Below are 18,328 nucleotides of genomic sequence, written 5' to 3' on the forward strand. Positions count from 1 at the left end.
AGCATCCTTGGTGTGTACTTCCCGAGGCAAAGGAGCGTGTGCTTTAGGAATAGCACACACCTCAGGCCACTTCTCCAGGAGGGTCTAGGGTTACCCAACAGTCTTTGTGACCCTCCCTACTCAATGGGTAATGCCGGCAGTTGGAGAAAGCTCCTTTGATGGGAGAGACAGGGTTTCACCATGTAGCCCAGGATGATCTGGATCTCACTGTAGAGCCCCAACTAGCCTTAAACTCACAACAGGCCTCCTGCCTGCATCTCCTAAAGGCTGAGATTGAGGTCACACAGCTGGGAGCAAACCTCATGTCTTGCATAGTTGCTGATTTATAATGAGCAGGTAGTAGGAGATAGAGTGGGGTGGTCAGATGCTGTTTGTATTCAAATGCTAAATTCTGTACCCCAAGACCTGGTTGCTCTGAGAAGAGAGGATTCTCACATACACCAGCTTTTGTTGTATAAACCTTGCCCTCCAAGTTACCCACGATTGGTTAATAAAGATGCCTACAGCCTGTAGCTGGGCAGAAGAGAAGTAGGTGGGGGCTTTGGTTCTCAGGCTTGAAGTCTGAGTCAGGGACCACAGGATAAGAGAGGAAGAGAAAGAAGAAGCCACCATGGGGTAGGTGGGTCATCAGCATATGGCTATGAGGGCCAGTCAGTTGGAGTAGGAGCGGCCCAGGCAGAACACGGCAAGTGACATCTCAAGGTTATTGACAGGGATGTAGACAAAATAGCTTGGAGGGTTGACATCTGCCCAGCTCTAGTGTTTTAAGGCTTATTATAAAGATTTATGACTATTATTTGGGAAACAAATTCTCTAAAGGTGGGGTAAGAAACCCCCAGATACTTACAGGGAGACTGAGAGCCCTCTCTCTGTTGCTGGTTATTTTCTCTGCTGAAGTTGCATTAAAAGTACTGTGTAAGAGCAGGTAGGTGTCTATCCCTCCAGGGTCTTAAGAGACTGAAGATGCAGCAACCAAAGCAGGACACCAGAGAGAGCATGATTCGTGGGCCAGTCTCAGGAAGAGAAGGGTACTTTCAAAAGGGACATCAGCTTTGCCCAGGCCTACCAACCATGCTGAGGCACTCCCAGCGATGCATTAAAAAACTTAAACTCCTGGGGCTGGAGGAATAGCTCAGATGTGAAGGGCATGAGCTGCTCTTCAGAAGACCTGGGTTCAGTTCCCAGCACCCACATGCTGGCTCACAGTCATCACTAACTCCAGGGGATTTAATATCCTCTTCTGACATGCAGGCAGCAGGCAAGTGTGTGGTACAATACATACATGGAACAAAATACCCATGCACATGAGTCTAAAATAAATAAATAAATAAAGCAAAAACACAGGAACCTGGAGGGATGACTTAGCATTGACTGTTCTTCCAGCAGTCCCCCTGCCCACCCTCGGTTGATTCCCTGCACCCACATGGTAGCTCACAATCATCCAGAACTCTGCATCCAGGGGACCTGATACCCTCTCCCAACCTCTGTGGGCACCAGGCATGCATGTGGTACCCATATATACATGTATACACTCAATGACAACAACAAAACACTTAAACATTTCCTCAAAAACTGTTTAAATTTTTTTTCTTGTTCATGTGTTTACATAGTGTATCTTTTTCCTATTTTTCCACATGTTGGTCCTGGGGACTGAACTCATGTCATCGGGTTTGGTGGTGCAAGTACCTTTACCTGCAGAGCCATCTCTCCTTGAAATTTTTCAGGGTTTGAGGAAACAAGCTTATCAGCAAAACCTGTAAGCTTAATATCTCATCGCCTGCCAAAAAGAATAAAGGTAGATAAGGCCATAGAAGGAAGAGGGAGGACACAGAGGAGGAGACAGAAGTAGATGCAAGTTCTGTTCTTTCAGGGTTTCTAGCCTCCTTGTCCAGTCTGGGAAGAGAGGCACAGAGCATCTCAGGGCGTTGGGTTGCACAGCAGCCCTTTGGCTGGTCTCAGATGTTCATCCCAGGTCCCAGACCACCCCTCTGCCCCCGCCTCTGTTCACTGCCTAAAAGCCTCAGAGTAGACCAGGAGGGTAAGGAGTAGCTATAGGCTAGTATACAGCCCCGCCCCAACCTTCTCTTTTCTGTGGCTCTCCACTGTGCAAGATGGCTGGCGCTGTGCCCCACAGGCTGCAGTGGCTGCTCTTGTTCAAGTGTTGCTCCTTTCTCTTCCACAGAAGAACGACACAGGCCTCACCCACCACACTGAAGTGCAGATACCTAACTTAAATCATTCACCTATTGCTGGATATAAGATCCCCATCAATGGCCATGAATCTGAACCCACTCATGCCTGTGCAAAAGTTACCCAAGTGTCCTTAATCTTTTTTTTTTTTTTTTTTTTGGTTTTTCGAGACAGGATTTCTCTGTGTAGCCCTGGCTGTCCTGGAACTCTGTAGACCAGGCTGGCCTCGAACTCAGAAATCCACCTGCCTCTGCCTCCCAAGTGCTCCAAGTGTCCTTAATCTTTAGATATCACTTCTAGAGACCCATATCTCCTCCCCAAGACTGGGGAGTTTGCAAGGGATGAAGGTTGCTGTGAAGGCCAATAGCCAGATTTCCATACACTCTGGCTTGCAAGCTAGTCCCTATGTACTGGGTACCTTTCTGTAGTCCTCTGGGTTTGAGGTGTTTGTTGGTTTTTTGTAGTTGCTTTTTTTTTTTTTTTTTTAAGACAGGGTTTTTCTGTGTAGGCCTGCTGTCCTGGAACTCACTCTGTAGACTAGGCTGTCCTCGAACTCAAGAGATCCACCTGCTGCTGCCCCCTTGAGTACTGAGATTAAAGTTGTAGGCCACCACTACTCATCCTCTCTTCTTTCTGGGAGGTCCCCAACTTTCCTTCTGACTCTCCTGAGTTTGAAGAATCTGGGTAAGACTCTGTAAGTCTAAGTCTAATTTTAAGGGATTTTTAAGCCTAAGTGCACACTGTCAAGGAAGGAGAAGCAGTTGTCAGTCTTAGGACTGGAGGCTTCAGGTGAGAGAAAAGTTCATTCAGCACCCCTTCTCCAGACCCCACCTCCTGCCCAGACCTGGGGAGGGGTCAGTGGTGCTCCTGAGGGTGAAACCTGTATCTCCAAGTCCAGGCTCCCTAGAAAGTCAGAGCAGGCCAGGAAGGGCAGATGTGCTAGCTGGCACCAGAGGCAGCACCCTCCCTCTGGTCTTCATTCTCCAGCAGGAGCAACCAGGAGAGGCTGGACCAAAGAAACAGGGAGAGGTCTACAGGGAAGAGAGCAGGGCCACGTATGCTCAGGCCCTGGCCAACACAGCAAGATGACACCGGAAATGGACAGTTTCTCTGAGCTCACTCCTCCAAGCCCATGAGTTCCTTGGAGTTCATTCATCTCCAGCCAACAGGCAGGGGTTTGGCCCATTCCCCAGAAGCCTGCAAGGAAGGCAGGAAAAAAAAAAAAAAGGCAAGACAGTGGGGGCTGGGAGGAAAAGATGCAGAGAGGAAGGATTGAGAGTGTCTAAGCCCCACAATACTGTCACCTACTGTAACCTGGGTAAATCCCATAACTCTCTAAACTTGGTCCAGCTTCAATAAACAATCATGCTTGCAAAAGCTGTCATGAGAACTGCACTCTGTAGAGGTGGAATCATTAGAGCCGTTACAGTCATGGTGGGGATGGAGCACCAGAGGAGACAAGCCCATTACTGCCATTACTAAACTCGGCCCTGGGTACTCTCTCCTGGCTGTCCAGCCTGACCAAGCTGAGAAGGTGAGCAGCTGAAAGAGAAAACAAACCAGATAAGGACCAAAATGAGAATAGCAACCAGGATGGAATGACAAAAGAGGGTTCAGTACATAGCCTGACAGTTGGCACACAGTAGGTATGCAGCAAGTATTTGTTGAGTCACTTTAGAGGCAGAAGGAGACTATACCATCCATTGGGCATCATCAGAACACACATTGGACAGAGACATCAGTAGTTCTGGGAGGCAGAGAGGATGGGGACTTAAACAAATAAAGCAAGCAACCCAGAAGGGCCAGAGCCAGATGCCATGAGGCTGCTCCCAGAACTAACCCTGCCAAGGCAGCCTCGTTCCCTGGCCTACCCTCCCTTGTCCCAGCGGTCCCCAAGGTCTGTCCTTTCTCACATGGTTTCAGTCTTCAGTGTTATCTTGCAGTCTTCTGGTGTCACCTCCTCTAGCTCCACAACGAGTTCTCCACTTTCTTGAGCATCTTGTAGAGTGGCAGGCTCAGGATGGACTTCACTAGCTTTTGCCTCTAGCTCCTGCTCCAAGCCCCGGGCTTTCTGCAACTCCCTATACAGCACGCAAGCATCACTGCGGGATACATACTCCCATCCACTCTCCCGAACGTGGAAAAGGTCCACTGAGCCCCCTGAATAAGCATCACGGTGGGTGGCATGGGCCACAGCACAGCGGGCCAGGGTGTAGGCTTCCTGGATGGTCATGTCATAGTGGTAACTACGGTCAAGCACACCATAGGCATAGGGAGATCCAGAGCCCACTGAAAAGATATCCCCCTGCAGACAAGTGCCATCACTGTAGACATAGAAGAGAGCAGGGCCAGAGTGGTCCCAGCCACACAGGGCAGTGGCCACACATAGATCCAGACCTCGATAGCGGGACATCATAGCTGACAAGAGTTTGGCTGTGCCTGCCACACTGGGCAGCTGGCCTTCCCTCAGTTCCCGAAGCCGCAGCTCCCGCCGTAGCACCCGGTACCATGTGGCACAGTCAGCAGAAGTTCCAGAGGTGGTACCCAAGAGATGCTGGTGCACAGGGATGACCTTCCGTGAGGCTGGACATGCCACATAGCTGCCACAGGAGGAACGAGTGTCCGCTGCAGCAATGACACCATGACGAAAGCGAAAAGCCAGGGTGGTGGTGCCATGAGCCAGCCTGGGGCCATAGATCTGCAGGAAGGTTTGAGGGTCACAGCCCCGGGGTACAGCCCAGCCACCAGCCTGAGGCAAGCAAACAGATGGTTTGTGAGTATCTGGGGCCTGCCACTTGCACACATCCTGAAGAGCCATCGCTGAGGCTGAGTGAAAGTTGGAAGGAGCAGGGCAGCATTTGAGGCCTAGGTCAGCAGGGAAAGAAGGACGCTGTGGAGAAGCTGGGCTGTAGCCAGAACCAGTGAGTGAGACATATGAACTAATGCTTCACTTCTCCTCAGTCTCAGATCAGGCTCTGGAATTGGCTGGTGAAGGATCCCCACCCACCTCAGAGAACTGCCAAGGGGAGACAGAACAAGCCTGCAGAGGTTTCTACATTTCAAAGACGCCACCTGTCAGTCTGACTTTCCATTGTTGTGATACACATAAGAGTCACCAATAGAGTCTCCTGTCTGTCATCCGGCATCTACCCAGACTCTATTGGGGGTAGAGGTAGGGGATCAGGGTGACCCCATAGAAGGCAGATGCAAGCGGAGGAGAGCTGAGCCCTCCATAGTTTGGCTGTGTGGGACATTAGGCATGCAAGAATTTCCAACTCATGGGAAGATGGGGGAACAGAACACAGACTGTGTTGAACACAGAAAAGGGCAAGAGAGTTTCTGTAAGAGGGAAAAGGAGAAAGACACTCAAATTCCTCCCAGAAAAGCAGGTTACTAAGGGGTAAGAGACCTTGAGAGTCTGTCTCCCTTCTGCTTGGGGACAAAGGAGTCTTTCTATCTGTATAGGAAGACGGTAATCCTATGCTGGGAAGGTCACTCAGTGAGTAGGGGCACTTGTTCTACACGCCTGACACCAGAGTTTGATCCTCAGATCCCACATTGAAAGGCAGAGACAGAGACACACATCTGTAAGCAGCATTCCTATGAGAGACCAGTATAGTTAGGTCCAAATCCCATCACCACAGCCTCTTTTCTCTCTGTTCCTAGCACATTCTCCACTTCCATCCTATCCTCCAATGTCTGGCTTAAGTACCACATATTCTGAAATCCTCCCCCGGTATGGGCTTTAAAAGGTAAGGTTGTGGTTTGAGATCATCATAATCACCACCACCATCATCACCACCACCACCACCATCATCACCACCACCATCATCATTATCATTTTGATGTTTTATTTGTTTGGTTGGTTTTGTTTGTTTTGTTATTTTTTGTTTTTCGAGACAGGGTTTCTCTGTGTAGCCCTGGCTGTCCTGGAACTCACTCTGTAGACCAGGTTGGCCTCGAACTCAGAAATCTGCCTGCCTCTGCCTCCCAAGTGCTGGGATTAAAGGCGTGCGCCACCACCGCCTGGCAGGTTGGTTTTTATTTTTGAGACAAGTTGTCTCTGTGTAGCCCAGGCTACATATAGTTAATTCAGGTGGACTTTGAACTCTCCTTCCAAGTCCTGAGATTACAAGTGTGTGCCATCACACCCAGCGCTTTTTGTTATTATTGCTGTTTGTTTTGTTGGGTTTGGTGGGGGAAGGGTTTTTTGTTGTTGTTTTTGAGGCAGGGTCTCACTATGAAAACGAAGCTGACCTTGAAATTCTGTTTGCCTCTGTCTCACAAGTCTTAGGATGCTGTCTTGTTTTTGGGGTAGGGTCTTGTTTTGTGGCTTAAGCTGGCTTTTTTTTTTTTTTTTTTTTTTTTAGATTTATTTAAATCTTCTTCATCTGTCTTCAAATAGATGAGGGCATGGGATCCCATAACAGATGGTTGTGAGCCACCATGTGGTTGCTGGGAATTGAACTCAGGATCTCTGGAGTAGAGCAGCCAGCGCTCTTAACCACAAAGCCATCTCTCCAGCACCCTGCCTCTGCTTCTTAAGTGCTGGTATTACAGGCATGTGTCATGTTGTGGAACTCTGTTTTTTGGGTAGGACAGAGATATTGCCTTCTTGAAATCAGAGCGATGTGATCATCCATACAAGGTCCTCACCAGACATGCCCATTAATGTCCCTTTAGGGAAGAGGGACAGTGTTCAAGACACATGCATGAGGTGGCAAATACCAGGGTCCACCCATCCCAAAGGATAAATAAGCACTTAAGGGTTGTGTGGGGTTTTTTATTAATTTATTCATTTCATCTTATGTGTATTTAGCCTGCATTTAGTATATACACCACGTGCATGCTTGGTGTCCCAGAAAGTCAGATAAGGCATAGGATCTTCTGAAACTGGAGTTATAGACTTCGGAAAAACAAATCAGTGCTCTCACTTACTGAACCATGTCTGCATCCCCTAGTTGTAGGGTTTATTGTGGACAGTGCCACCAGATGAGGATGAAACTGGTGAGGTGGAGCATACTCAAACCCCAGGCATCTTGGAGATCTTAGAGGACATGAATGGGGCTTCTCCTCCCTGCCTCCATGCCTGCTCTGGAACACTTAATCACGACCCGACCCTCGAGGTGACCACAGGCACTCTGTAGCACAGCACCCAGAGTGCCCACCTCTCCATGCTAATGAGACATCTCAACAGGCATAGCCTTCAGCCAATGACCTTCCCTTCCTGGATAGTCTCACACACTTTCCACAATTATACAATCCCTGGTTCACCCTGAATAAGGCGTATGCATTCACATCCACACCCAATAAAGAAATATGAACAAGCTAAGACCCTCTCAGAGAGCTGTTTTATTCAAGTTTGCCATGGGGAAGGCTGTAACACTAAGACTCCCAAAGAAGGCCTTCTCCCTTCTCCCACCCCTCTGGCACTCGTTCCAAACCAGACCAGATCCTGCTCGTCCAGAGCCTTACCTTCCCCTGCAGCCTGGCGTACAGTAGTGCTCTGACACCCCAAAGAGAGAGGAGGACCGAAGGCTCCCCATCCCAGACTTCGCCTTGCCCTCCCCAGCTGGTGTATCAGAGGAGAGGCAGAACACTGGACCATATCCAGGAAGGAGACTACTTTTCAATGGAATAGTTTCCATAAGTTGCCCAGGTTCCCATAAGTAACCACTCAGTCATGCACCTGTAACTTGTTTTTAAAACAAAATCCCAAATATTGGATATACCAAATGAAGAGTCAGGAGTCAGGCGCTGTGGTGGAAGCCTCCTAGCTCAGAAAGGCAGAGAAAGCGCCCAGCTGACCTTCCTCCTCCATCAACATCCCAGAAGGAGAAAGCTCCTTCCCTTTCTCCATGCCACCTTAAACATCCTTCAACTCAAAGACCTTCTCTTCTCTTTCCTGGGTTTTCTTATGCTCACTCCCTGTCAACTGGTTGCTTGTTCCACCTCTTGACCTAGGGTTGACTTTATTTAGCTCTTGTTTACAGAGAGCTCTTGGGTTAAAAGGTGTGTGCTAGGGCTGAGCAGCACCACAACTACTTGTTTACATAAACTGTTGTAGAAAGTATTTCATCTCAACTGGGGGTTTCTACCCTGCCTTTGATCATCTAGTTCCCAGATAAAAGACACAAAACTTTTATATTTCTCATATATATATATATATATATATATATATATATATATATATATGTATGTATACACACACACACACACACAGAGGCTTAAAGCACTAGAGCTGGGCAGATATCTACCCTCTATGCTACTATGTCTACCTCCCTGCCAATACGCCCGAGATATGACTTGCCATGTTCCACCTGGGCTGCTCTTACTCTGACTGGCCAGCCATCATAGCCAGTTCTCACAATCACTTACCCCATGGTGTCTTCTCCTCTTTTGACCTTTTCTCTCTTCTCTTCATCCGGTCCTGCCTCAAACCTCAAGCCCAGGAACTGAAACTCCACCTACTTCTCTTCTGCCCAGGTGTAAGCTCTAGGCATCTTTAGTCAACCAATAGTTTTAAATTAAGGAACAAGGTTACATAGCATGTACACTTGGTGTACATGAGAATCTCCTCATCCCTGGGGGCAACCAGACTTGGGGGGGGGCAGTATTTAGCATTACAATACATAGGAACAGACCAAACCTCAACAGTAAACAGAAAGCTCTAGAGTTAAAGGTGTGTGCTAAGGCTGAGCCACACCACAACAAGAAACAGGTTTTTCCTGTTCAGAATCTCAGGGTTCATAATGTGATCAAAGTAGGGAACCTGACATAAACTCACTGGCTCACCTGGGTGGAATACTTCTTTGGTGTCCCATCTGTTTACATCTCTCCAGGAAGTCAGGCAACCTGCAAACATATGGGGTTTTGAGGAGCAATGGAAGCCACGTGGACCCCAGATCACTCTGATAAAAGCATTGTTGACCACGTGTTTCAGCTGACCTATGTCTATACTGACCTCCATATCTCTGAACTATATTACTTCTTTGTAGGAAAACCAGTCTGATTGTCCAGCTGGTGAATTAGACAGTGACAACTTTTGGGACCAGAAAACTAGCTTAGGAGAGCATTTCAGGATGGAAGGATAAGAAACTGAAGGACTGCCAAGATGACTTAGTAGGTGGGGGCTCCTGACACCATGCCTGAAGAGACACCACGTTTGATCCTCAGGCCCCACATGGTAGATGGCCAGAAATGTTTCCTACAAATTGTCTTCTGCCCTCCAACCCCATAATTTTGGTGTATAAACACACACACACACGGGGGGGGGGGGGGGGAGTAAGGGGGAAGAGAGAGAGAGAGAGAGAGAGAGAGAGAGAGAGAGAGAGAGAGAGAATGTAATTGAAGATTGTTTGTTTTGGAGACTGGGTTTTACTTTGTAGCCCTAATGTTTTAGTTTTTGAGACTGGGTTTCATTTTGTAGTCCTAACTGGCCTTGAATTTGCTAAGTAGACAAGGCCGGCCTTGAACTCACAGAGCTCCAAACTGTGGTGATCCAAAATGAAGCCAGATCAGGCATTCTTACTCACTGTGCCGTCTCCCAAGTCCTGCCTTGCATTTTCCACACCATCAAAGTGAGAGACAAAGATAAAAATTTCCTACCTCTGATGGTTACACTTGGAAAAGGTTGCCAGATTTCCGCATGAAAAATACTACACATGCAAAACCTGCTGTAGGAGAAGAGGGACTAAGCCCTGAGCCAGGCACCCAAAGAACTTAGAATTTAGAAACGGAGAGGTGAATCCAACAAGCAAGGCTAGACACAAACTTCATAAACCCACAAAGCAGGAAGCAACGTTGCATGTGTATGTCTATTTCCTGACTTGTCGGCTGCCCTAAAAGCGTTGAGAGGAGGTGATGGTGGGTGGAGGAAGAAACGGCCATCAAAGACAGCCCACTCCCAGTGAAGTGCCGAATCCTCATAGGCTACAGCTAGAGTCTCTTCATATATCTTTATGGAACCTCTCCTGAAGGCTCTCAGATGTCAAGTACTACTGACTTAAATATGCAGGTGCTAAACCAGGGGTGGTGGTACTAGGCCTTTAATCCCAGCTCTTGGGAGGCAGAGGCAGGAAGATCTTACTTGGAGGCCAGACTGGTCTACAGAGAGAGTTCCAAGACAGCCAGGGCTACACAGCAAAACCCTGTCTTAAAACGAACAAACAAAAAAACAAAAATCAGGTACTGAACTGAGAATCTACTTTTTCAATCAAACAAATCTTTGCTTTTTCTTATTTATTTATTTATTTATTTGCCTGTTAGGTGATTTATTACCTAAAGTTCTCACTAGAAGGTAGAAGAGAATCTTAAAAATTGGTTACTATCAGCAGGTGTGGTATGTAGCCCTATGCTTTCCCACCTAGAAATAACAACTTCAAGACAATATTTCTGAATAACTGCCTAGGCCAATAGCTTTGGCTTGTTCCCTGACTCATAATTCAATTATCCTTTTAGAGTAGTCTGAGTCCAGCCATGTGGTTGGTTACCTCTCCTCAGGTTCATGCGACCATCTCCTCCAGAGTTCAGAGTTCAGGGCAGATCTCTCATCTCCAGTGCCTGACTGTTTTCCAGAATCCTCTCTCTCTCCTGGATATCCACTTTCTAATCCTGCTTCAGCTCACTGGCCATAGACTTTTGGTTGCCAAGTGAATGCTTTTACCCAGTGCATAAGAGATTATCTCTACAAAGGTGAAGCACCTTTAATCCCTGTGCTCTGGAGCCAGAGGAGGCATGAGGATCCCAGTTTGAGGCCAGCCTGGTCTACAAAGCAAATTCTAGCTTAAGCCATAGCTATATATTGAGACTATGTCTCAAAAAACAAACAAACAAACAAACAAACAAAAACCAAGGGGGTGCGAGAGATGGCTCCGTGGTTAAGAGCACTAGCTGTTCTTCCAAAGATTCTGAGTTCAATTCCCAGCAACCATAGCTTACAACCATGTATAATTTCCGATGTCCTTCTCTGGCATGCAGGACATGCAGAGAGCATAAAATCAATCAATCAATCTATCTATCTACCTACCTACCTACACTACCTATCTTAAAAAGAAACAATAAAACAAATACCTTTAAGGGGCAGTGAGCCTGGTGTGTGGCTCAGGCCTGCCGTCTCATTAGTCTGAAACAAGGCAGGAAAACCTGGCCTGTTAGAGGGTAGCCTGGCCTACCTACCTAGTGAATTTAAGAACAATCTGGATTGTAGAGTATGACCATCTTAAAAAAAAAATTACAGAAACAAAAATGCCACAACAAAACCCAAGCTATGGTATATAAACGCTATCAAAAATGAGGCGGTGGGGTTTTTGTTGTTTACAACGAACTATTGCGGCTGAATTAATACCATGGGGAAATGGCCTGAAAACAATAATTTTAACCAGGATTAGGATGGATGGCCTTAAAGAAAATGGCAACTTCAGTCTCCTTAACGGGGTTTTGAGAAATAAAGAAGCAGCTTGTAACCTGAACCTGGGCCTGGGCGGTGACCAAACACACCCGAGTCCAGCTTAGAGTCTCAAAAAGTCACGCCCTTCTCAAAGATGGCTGAACTCGCTTCCCTCACTCGACGAGAACGTTCCGACCACTTTCTAGAAATTTGAAGTTAATCTTATCCGTACTGCTTCGATGCCGAAATAAAAATGGGCAATCTTAACCATTTAGCGTTCTACTTCGCCCTTCCTACGTGAAAACAGTCTGGCGCTGGTATTTGGAGGCGTGGTTGCCCGGAGTAAAAATGGCGCCTCTTCCGCATAGACTTAACTGGACGTGAAGCTGTGACGTCGCGGCGTTGCCAGTCCGTTCTTTGGCGGTGTTCTCGGAGGCAGTTCCTGTTGCCCTTGCTAAACATGGCGCTGGCCAGCGTGTTGCAGCGGCCGATGCCGGTGAATCAGCACGGGTTCTTTGGACTCGGAGGTCGTGCAGATCTGCTGGACTTGGGTCCGGGGAGTCCTGGTGATGGGCTGAGCCTAGCTGCGCCGAGCTGGGGTGTCCCAGAGGAGCCACGAATCGAAATGCTTCACGGAACCACCACCCTGGCCTTCAAGGTGCTCAGACAGCTCGCGCTTCTCCGGCATCCCAGCCGGAACCGAGTCGGGCGGAGGTTCGGTCCTCTCCTCCCGACCCGTGGTGGTTTCACTGTCTCATAACTTTGAGAAAGGGGAGGTGGGCGGAGGTAGGGGCAGTGAGGGAAGAGGAGACAGACGGCGTGCGTGGGTTGGCTCCTAGGCGACCCCAGATTGCCCCTGTTCAGAAGCCCTACCTGGGAACAGGGAAGTCACGGTAACAGCGGACAGAGGCGGAGTGAAAGAAAGGTATTGTCGCCGTTCACCAAAGCTTGCATAAACTTGGCGTCCCCTCCTGGGAGCTTGATGAAGTCCAGGGACTACTGAAATTGGTGCCAAGCAGAACAGTTAGGGTCCCTGATCCAGCTCTACAATAACTAGCTCTGGATCTTAGGCTAGTCTTTAAAGATTTATTCTTATTTTTGTGTTTTGCCTTTATGTATACTCACCACGTGTGTAGTGCTCGCAGAGGCCAAAAGAGGGAGTCGGTTTCCTTGGAACAGGAGTTACACTTTGTGAGCACTGGGAACCGAACCTCTGAAGAGCAGCCAGTGCTCTTAACCACTGAACTATCTCTCCAGTCCCCTTAGGAGTGTCTTTATCTCATTAAACTTGCTACTTCATATGTAAAATGAGTAAAATGGTTATTCATAAATCAGGGATTGTTGTTAAGCCCAAATTACATTTAATATATGAAGTCAACTACAAAATCCAAAAACATGCAGCACAAGTCAGGTTATCTTTCTGTATTTATACAAAAATAAGTATTGGGAGGATTTGTGGTTTTACATGGCTTCTTTTGTGTTTTCTCTGACCTTAATTAGTTTCGTCATGGAGTCATTGTTGCAGCGGATTCCCGGGCCACAGCAGGCGCTTACATTGCTTCCCAGACGGTGAAGAAAGTGATAGAGATCAACCCTTACCTTCTGGGCACCATGGCTGGGGGTGCAGCGGATTGCAGCTTCTGGGAGCGGTTGTTGGCTCGGCAATGTCGAATCTATGAGCTTCGCAATAAGGAACGCATCTCTGTTGCGGCAGCCTCCAAACTGCTTGCAAACATGGTGTATCAGTACAAAGGCATGGGGCTGTCCATGGGCACCATGATCTGTGGCTGGGATAAGAGAGGCCCTGGTGAGTTGTGTTGCAGTCCTGAGATCCTTGGGGTTGACGCTACAGTGGTGGTGGGGTGGTTTAAATGGATAGATGAATTAAGGGCTTTTAATAGGTGCTCAGGATAGATGTGTTATTAGGTTCTTAGCTCTTCCTTCCCTTTCTAAGGAAGGCATTGTACTGAATAAATAGGGAAGGGCATGCAGTTAGACTTGCTGTGTCATTGACTGCATAGTCAGTTGATCTTAGCCTATTTCTTCATCTGTGATTTGCTTAGTGAACCATCACAATGGTTAAGTGCAGGGTGTATAAAGCAATTAGTACAATGTCTGGCACAACAGTTCTTCTTTTCCATGCGATAATGAGAACTAGAAAACTTTTGAACTTGAGAATTAAATTGACCAGTAAATAAACTAGCTAGCATCTTCTAACAGGACAAATTTTGAGCTGCGTATATAATTTTAAAACTTCTCATGAGTAGCCAGGCAGTGGTTGTCCATGTCATTAATCCCAGCACTCAGGAGGCAGAGGCATTTAGATCTCTCTGAGTTCGAGGCCAGAGAGAGGTTCAAGGACAGCCATAGCTACACAGAGAAACCCTGTCTCAAAACAAAACGGAAAAAAAAAAAAAATAGAAAAAGAAAGAAATTCTCATGAATATATATCTTTTAAACTTTAAGAACTGTTTTCTTTTATATGCATGGGTGATTTGTCTGCATATATGTCTGTGCACCACAGTGTATTCATGGTGTCTGAAGAGGCCAGACATTGGATCCCCTAGAATATAGTTACAGATGGTTGTGGACTACATGTGGGTACTCAGAACCAAACCCAGGTCTTTGGCAAGAGCAGCCAGTCCTTCTCTGTACCTTTGTGGCCAACTCCTCATCCACCCTTTTTTCAGATTTTAATTACATTATCTGTTTGTTTGTTTGTTTGTTTGTTTAGAGTGTGTGTGTGTGTGTGTGTGTGTGTGTGAACAAGCACACATCCCTGAGCATACATGCAGTTCAGAGGGTCACTTGGGGAGTTGGTTCTCTTGTTCTGTGGGTCAGGCTCAGGACAGCAGGCCTGGTGGTGAGCAACAATTATATGCTGACTCACCTCACTGGCCCTCACTTAAAAAAAAAAAAAAAAAAAAGCCAAGTGATAGACAACTGTGATCCTAGAGCACTAGGGAGGTTGAAGCAGGAGGGTCAAGAGTTCAAGGCCAGCCTAAGCTATATAGCAACAGGACAGTTTGGAGCACACAGAGACATTGTATCTCAGAAGTAAATAAAACTAGTGGAGTTGCTTTATAGTTAATTTTATATAAAATGCCCAAATTATGTCTCAGTATTTGGCAGTAGTACCATTTCAAGTGTGGAAGTCAGTTTCATGCAGTTGCTAGCCACTGTGTTGGATGACAAGGCTCAGCTATAGAGTTGCCATTTCTATTTCATTTCCTTTTTGACCTAAAAGAAGACAGCTCTTGTAGCCTAGGGTTATATTTTAAGTGTTATCCCCCACCATTCCTGAAGACTTATGCTTGAATTGTCCAGCATACTTGCCTTTTGGAGTTGCCAAGAGAACAGGAGGGATGGGTGGTGTGAACAGGAGGGATGGTTTACATACTGTGAGGAGAGATGGGTGGTATGGTGTTCTGGAATCTGGAAATCTCAAGAGTAAATTTGACTCTGTCTCCAATTTTTTGAAAATTTATTTTATTTCTTTGTGAGTTTCTGTATGCATATGTAAGTGTTTGCATGTGTGTATGTATACCTCTTGCATGCCCAGTGCCCACAGGGGACAGAAGAGAGCATTGCATCCCCAGAAACTGGAGTTAGAGACAACTGTGAGCCAACCTTTGTATATTAGGAACTGAACCTGGGTCCTAGACAAGAGCAACAAGTGCTTGCAACTGCTGAGGAGTCTTTCTAGCGCCTGTTTTGTTTTTTGCCTAGGCTGACCTCAAACTTAATATGTAGTTAAGCCTAGCCTTTAACTCCTGATCCTCCTGCCTTCACCTTCCCGAGTGTGCTGAGATCATATTTTTGTGGAGGTGGGACAGGGGGTAGTATGTGTGAGGGGTGTGGAGGTGGGACAGGGGTGTTATGTGTGAGGGGTGTGGAGGTGGCACAGGGGGTGGTATGTATGAGGGGTGTGGAGGTGGCACAGGGGGTGGTATGTATGAGGGGTGTGGAGGTGGGACAGGGGTGGTATGTGTAAGGGGTGTGGAGGTGGGACAGGGGTGGTATGTGTAAGGGGTGTGGAGGTGGCACAGGGGGTGGTATGTATGAGGGGTGTGGAGGTGGGACAGGGGTGGTATGTGTAAGGGGTGTGGAGGTGGCACAGGGGGTGGTATGTGTGAGGGGTGTGGAGGTGGCACAGGGGGTGGTATGTATGAGGAGTGTGGAGGTGGGACAGGGGTGGTATGTATGAGGGGTGTGGAGGTGGCACAGGGGTGGTATGTATGAGGGGTGTGGAGGTGGGACAGGGGTGGTATGTGTGAGGGGTGTGGAGGTGGCACAGGGGGTGGTATGTATGAGGGGTGTAGAGGTGGGACAGGGGTGGTATGTGTGAGGGGTGTGGAGGTGGCACAGGGGGTGGTATGTATGAGGGGTGTGGAGGTGGGACAGGGGTGGTATGTGTGAGGGGTGTGGAGGTGGCACAGGGGGTGGTATGTATGAGGGGTGTGGAGGTGGGACAGGGGTGGTATGTGTGAGGGGTGTGGAGGTGGGGCAGGGGGTGGTATGTGTGAGGGGTGTGGAGGTGGCACAGGGGTGGTATGTGTGAGGGGTGTGGAGGTGGGGCAGGGGGTGGTATGTGTGAGGGGTGTGGAGGTGGGGCAGGGGGTGGTATGTGTGAGGGGTGTGGAGGTGGCACAGGGGGTGGTATGTGTGAGGGGTGTGGAGGTGGGGCAGGGGTGGTATGTGTGAGGGGTGTGGAGGTGGCACAGGGGTGGTATGTGTGAGGGGTGTGGAGGTGGGGCAGGAGGTGGTATGTGTGAGGGGTGTGGAGGTGGCACAGGGGGTGGTATGTGTGAGGGGTGTGGAGGTGGGACAGGGGTGGTATGTGTGAGGGGTGTGGAGGTGGGGCAGGGGTGGTATGTGTGAGGGGTGTGGAGGTGGGGCAGGGGTGGTATGTGTGAGGGGTGTGGAGGTGGGGCAGGGGTGGTATGTGTGAGGGGTGTGGAGGTGGGGCAGGGGGTGGTATGTGTGGAGGTGGGACAGGGGGTGGTATGTGTGAGGGGTGTGGAGGTGGCACAGGGGTGGTATGTGTGAGGGGTGTGGAGGTGGGGCAGGGGGTGGTATGTGTGAGGGGTGTGGAGGTGGCACAGGGGTGGTATGTGTGAGGGGTGTGGAGGTGGCACAGGGGTGGTATGTGTGAGGGATTCTGTTATAGATCTACATCTCTGTTAAGGAAAATCAAAAACATCTTGGCAGGTGAAGAAGAAAATAACAACAAAATGACGTCTTTTTTCTTGTTTCCCTGCTCACCTCTTGCCCTTCAGGCCTCTACTATGTAGACAGCGAAGGGAACAGGATCTCTGGGACCGCCTTCTCGGTGGGGTCAGGCTCTGTGTATGCTTATGGCGTTATGGATCGAGGCTACTCCTATGACCTACAAGTGGAGGAAGCCTATGATCTGGCCCGCCGAGCCATCTACCAAGCCACCTACAGAGATGCCTACTCCGGAGGAGCAGTCAACCTCTACCACGTGCGGGAGGATGGCTGGATCCGAGTCTCCAGTGACAATGTGGCTGATTTACATGACGAGTACAGTAGAGTGTCCATCCCCTGAGGGAAGGTGGATGTGGCTGTCTGCATCTGGAGGGTGGCTCTCCCTGGTTATAATAAATAATAGTACCTCCTTCCATAGTGGAGTCCACTGTCATTTCAGTACCTTTTGTAAAGCTCTGAAGCATGGGTGTGCATGTTACTGGTTGATTAGCTCCTGTTGCATTAGCTGTTTGTACTGCTCTCTTGGGTGCTAAAATAGTACTATTTCTCAGCCTCTTGACCACACTGTTCCTCCTTCAAGCACTTTACAGTCAAGCCAGGACAGTGGGAGAGAAGCACTCTAATTACAGGAGATAGCCGTGTGAGGACAAAGTCTGGTGAATACATTGATGTCCCCAGTCCTGAAACTAATAGCAAAGCAGGAGACAGAGGCGGGGAGGAGGGGGAGACATCCTGCTTCAGTTTGAAAAGATGAAAAGTTGATGGGGTGGAAAGATGCACAAAGATGTTGTGGGCAGGGCTGCAGGGGGGCACAAGGATATTGTGGGCGGGGCTGCAAGGGGAGGGCTCTTGTGTTTGGGGTAGGAAGAGACTCTTCAGTGTGGAATGATAAACAGGATAAATCTGGGATTTTTCTTTTCTTTCTTCATTTGAGATGTGTGCCCTGGCTATCCTAGAACTCACTCTGTAGAACAGGCTAGCCTCGAACTCAAAGAGATCCACCTGCCTCTGCCTCCTGAGCCCCGTGATTCAAGGTATGTGCCATCACATGGGCCAGGTCTGGAGTTCTGAGTGAGATGGGAAGGCCTGAGCCCTGAGAAAGTGGAGGCCTTAGTGGTGCTTCTGCCCTCTCAGGGTATGGATGTGCCTGCCACTGGGGGGTGCAGGAAGCCTGGGCTTCTGGCCTCCTGGGCAGGAAGCAGTACAAACACTACTAGAATGTGTGGATGTGCTGAGCGAGCGCACATTGTTGACTTCACACACCCAGCCCCATGGTCTGTAAGGAGGTGGGGTCGTCAGGAGGATGCACCATAGACTGCAAGTGAGTCGTGTAGAAGTCAGGTGGGTCCATCTCCCCTGTACTGCAGCTCCCTTCTCAGCACTGTGCAGTTTGTGTTCTGATGGATGAGGTTGTCCATGAGAACAGATCGAGGCATGTTAATTGCATTTGTCAAGTACAGGGAAATTGTGGATTAGTGAGCCTGGAGGACAGAGTTTGGAAAACAAATGACTCTTTTGCCT

The 18,328-nt window shown here is 48.4% G+C and overlaps 2 protein-coding genes across 2 annotated transcripts; one reads left to right on the top strand and one right to left on the bottom strand.

Annotated features, from left to right (window-relative positions):
- Positions 1-1,513: 1,513 nt before the first annotated feature.
- Positions 1,514-6,492, bottom strand: Psmb11 (proteasome subunit beta 11). The gene has a single exon (XM_034499061.2). The coding sequence runs from the start codon at positions 5,006-5,008 to the stop codon at positions 4,100-4,102; it is 909 nt and encodes a 302-aa protein (XP_034354952.1). The 5' UTR covers positions 5,009-6,492; the 3' UTR covers positions 1,514-4,099.
- Positions 6,493-11,995: 5,503 nt separating this feature from the next.
- Psmb5 (proteasome 20S subunit beta 5) lies at positions 11,996-17,222 on the top strand. The gene is made up of 3 exons (XM_034499215.2): positions 11,996-12,236; positions 13,079-13,385; positions 16,858-17,222. Exons 1-3 carry the CDS (start codon positions 12,039-12,041, stop codon positions 17,145-17,147), a joined length of 795 nt encoding a protein of 264 aa, XP_034355106.1. The 5' UTR covers positions 11,996-12,038; the 3' UTR covers positions 17,148-17,222.
- Positions 17,223-18,328: the final 1,106 nt, after the last annotated feature.

The sequence above is a fragment of the Arvicanthis niloticus genome, chromosome 3 (assembly GCF_011762505.2).
Source record: "Arvicanthis niloticus isolate mArvNil1 chromosome 3, mArvNil1.pat.X, whole genome shotgun sequence".
Lineage (NCBI taxonomy): Eukaryota > Metazoa > Chordata > Mammalia > Rodentia > Muridae > Arvicanthis > Arvicanthis niloticus.

Bases quoted from the DNA above. Each gene is read 5' to 3' on its own strand.
- Psmb5 (XM_034499215.2), top strand. From the start codon at position 12,039: ATGGCGCTGGCCAGCGTGTTGCAGCGGCCGATGCCGGTGAATCAGCAC. The intron at 12,237-13,078 runs GTGCTCAGACAG...GACCTTAATTAG, and splicing joins CCACCACCCTGGCCTTCAAG to TTTCGTCATGGAGTCATTGT. The intron at 13,386-16,857 runs GTGAGTTGTGTT...CTTGCCCTTCAG, and splicing joins CTGGGATAAGAGAGGCCCTG to GCCTCTACTATGTAGACAGC.
- Psmb11 (XM_034499061.2), bottom strand. From the start codon at position 5,008: ATGGCTCTTCAGGATGTGTGCAAGTGGCAGGCCCCAGATACTCACAAA.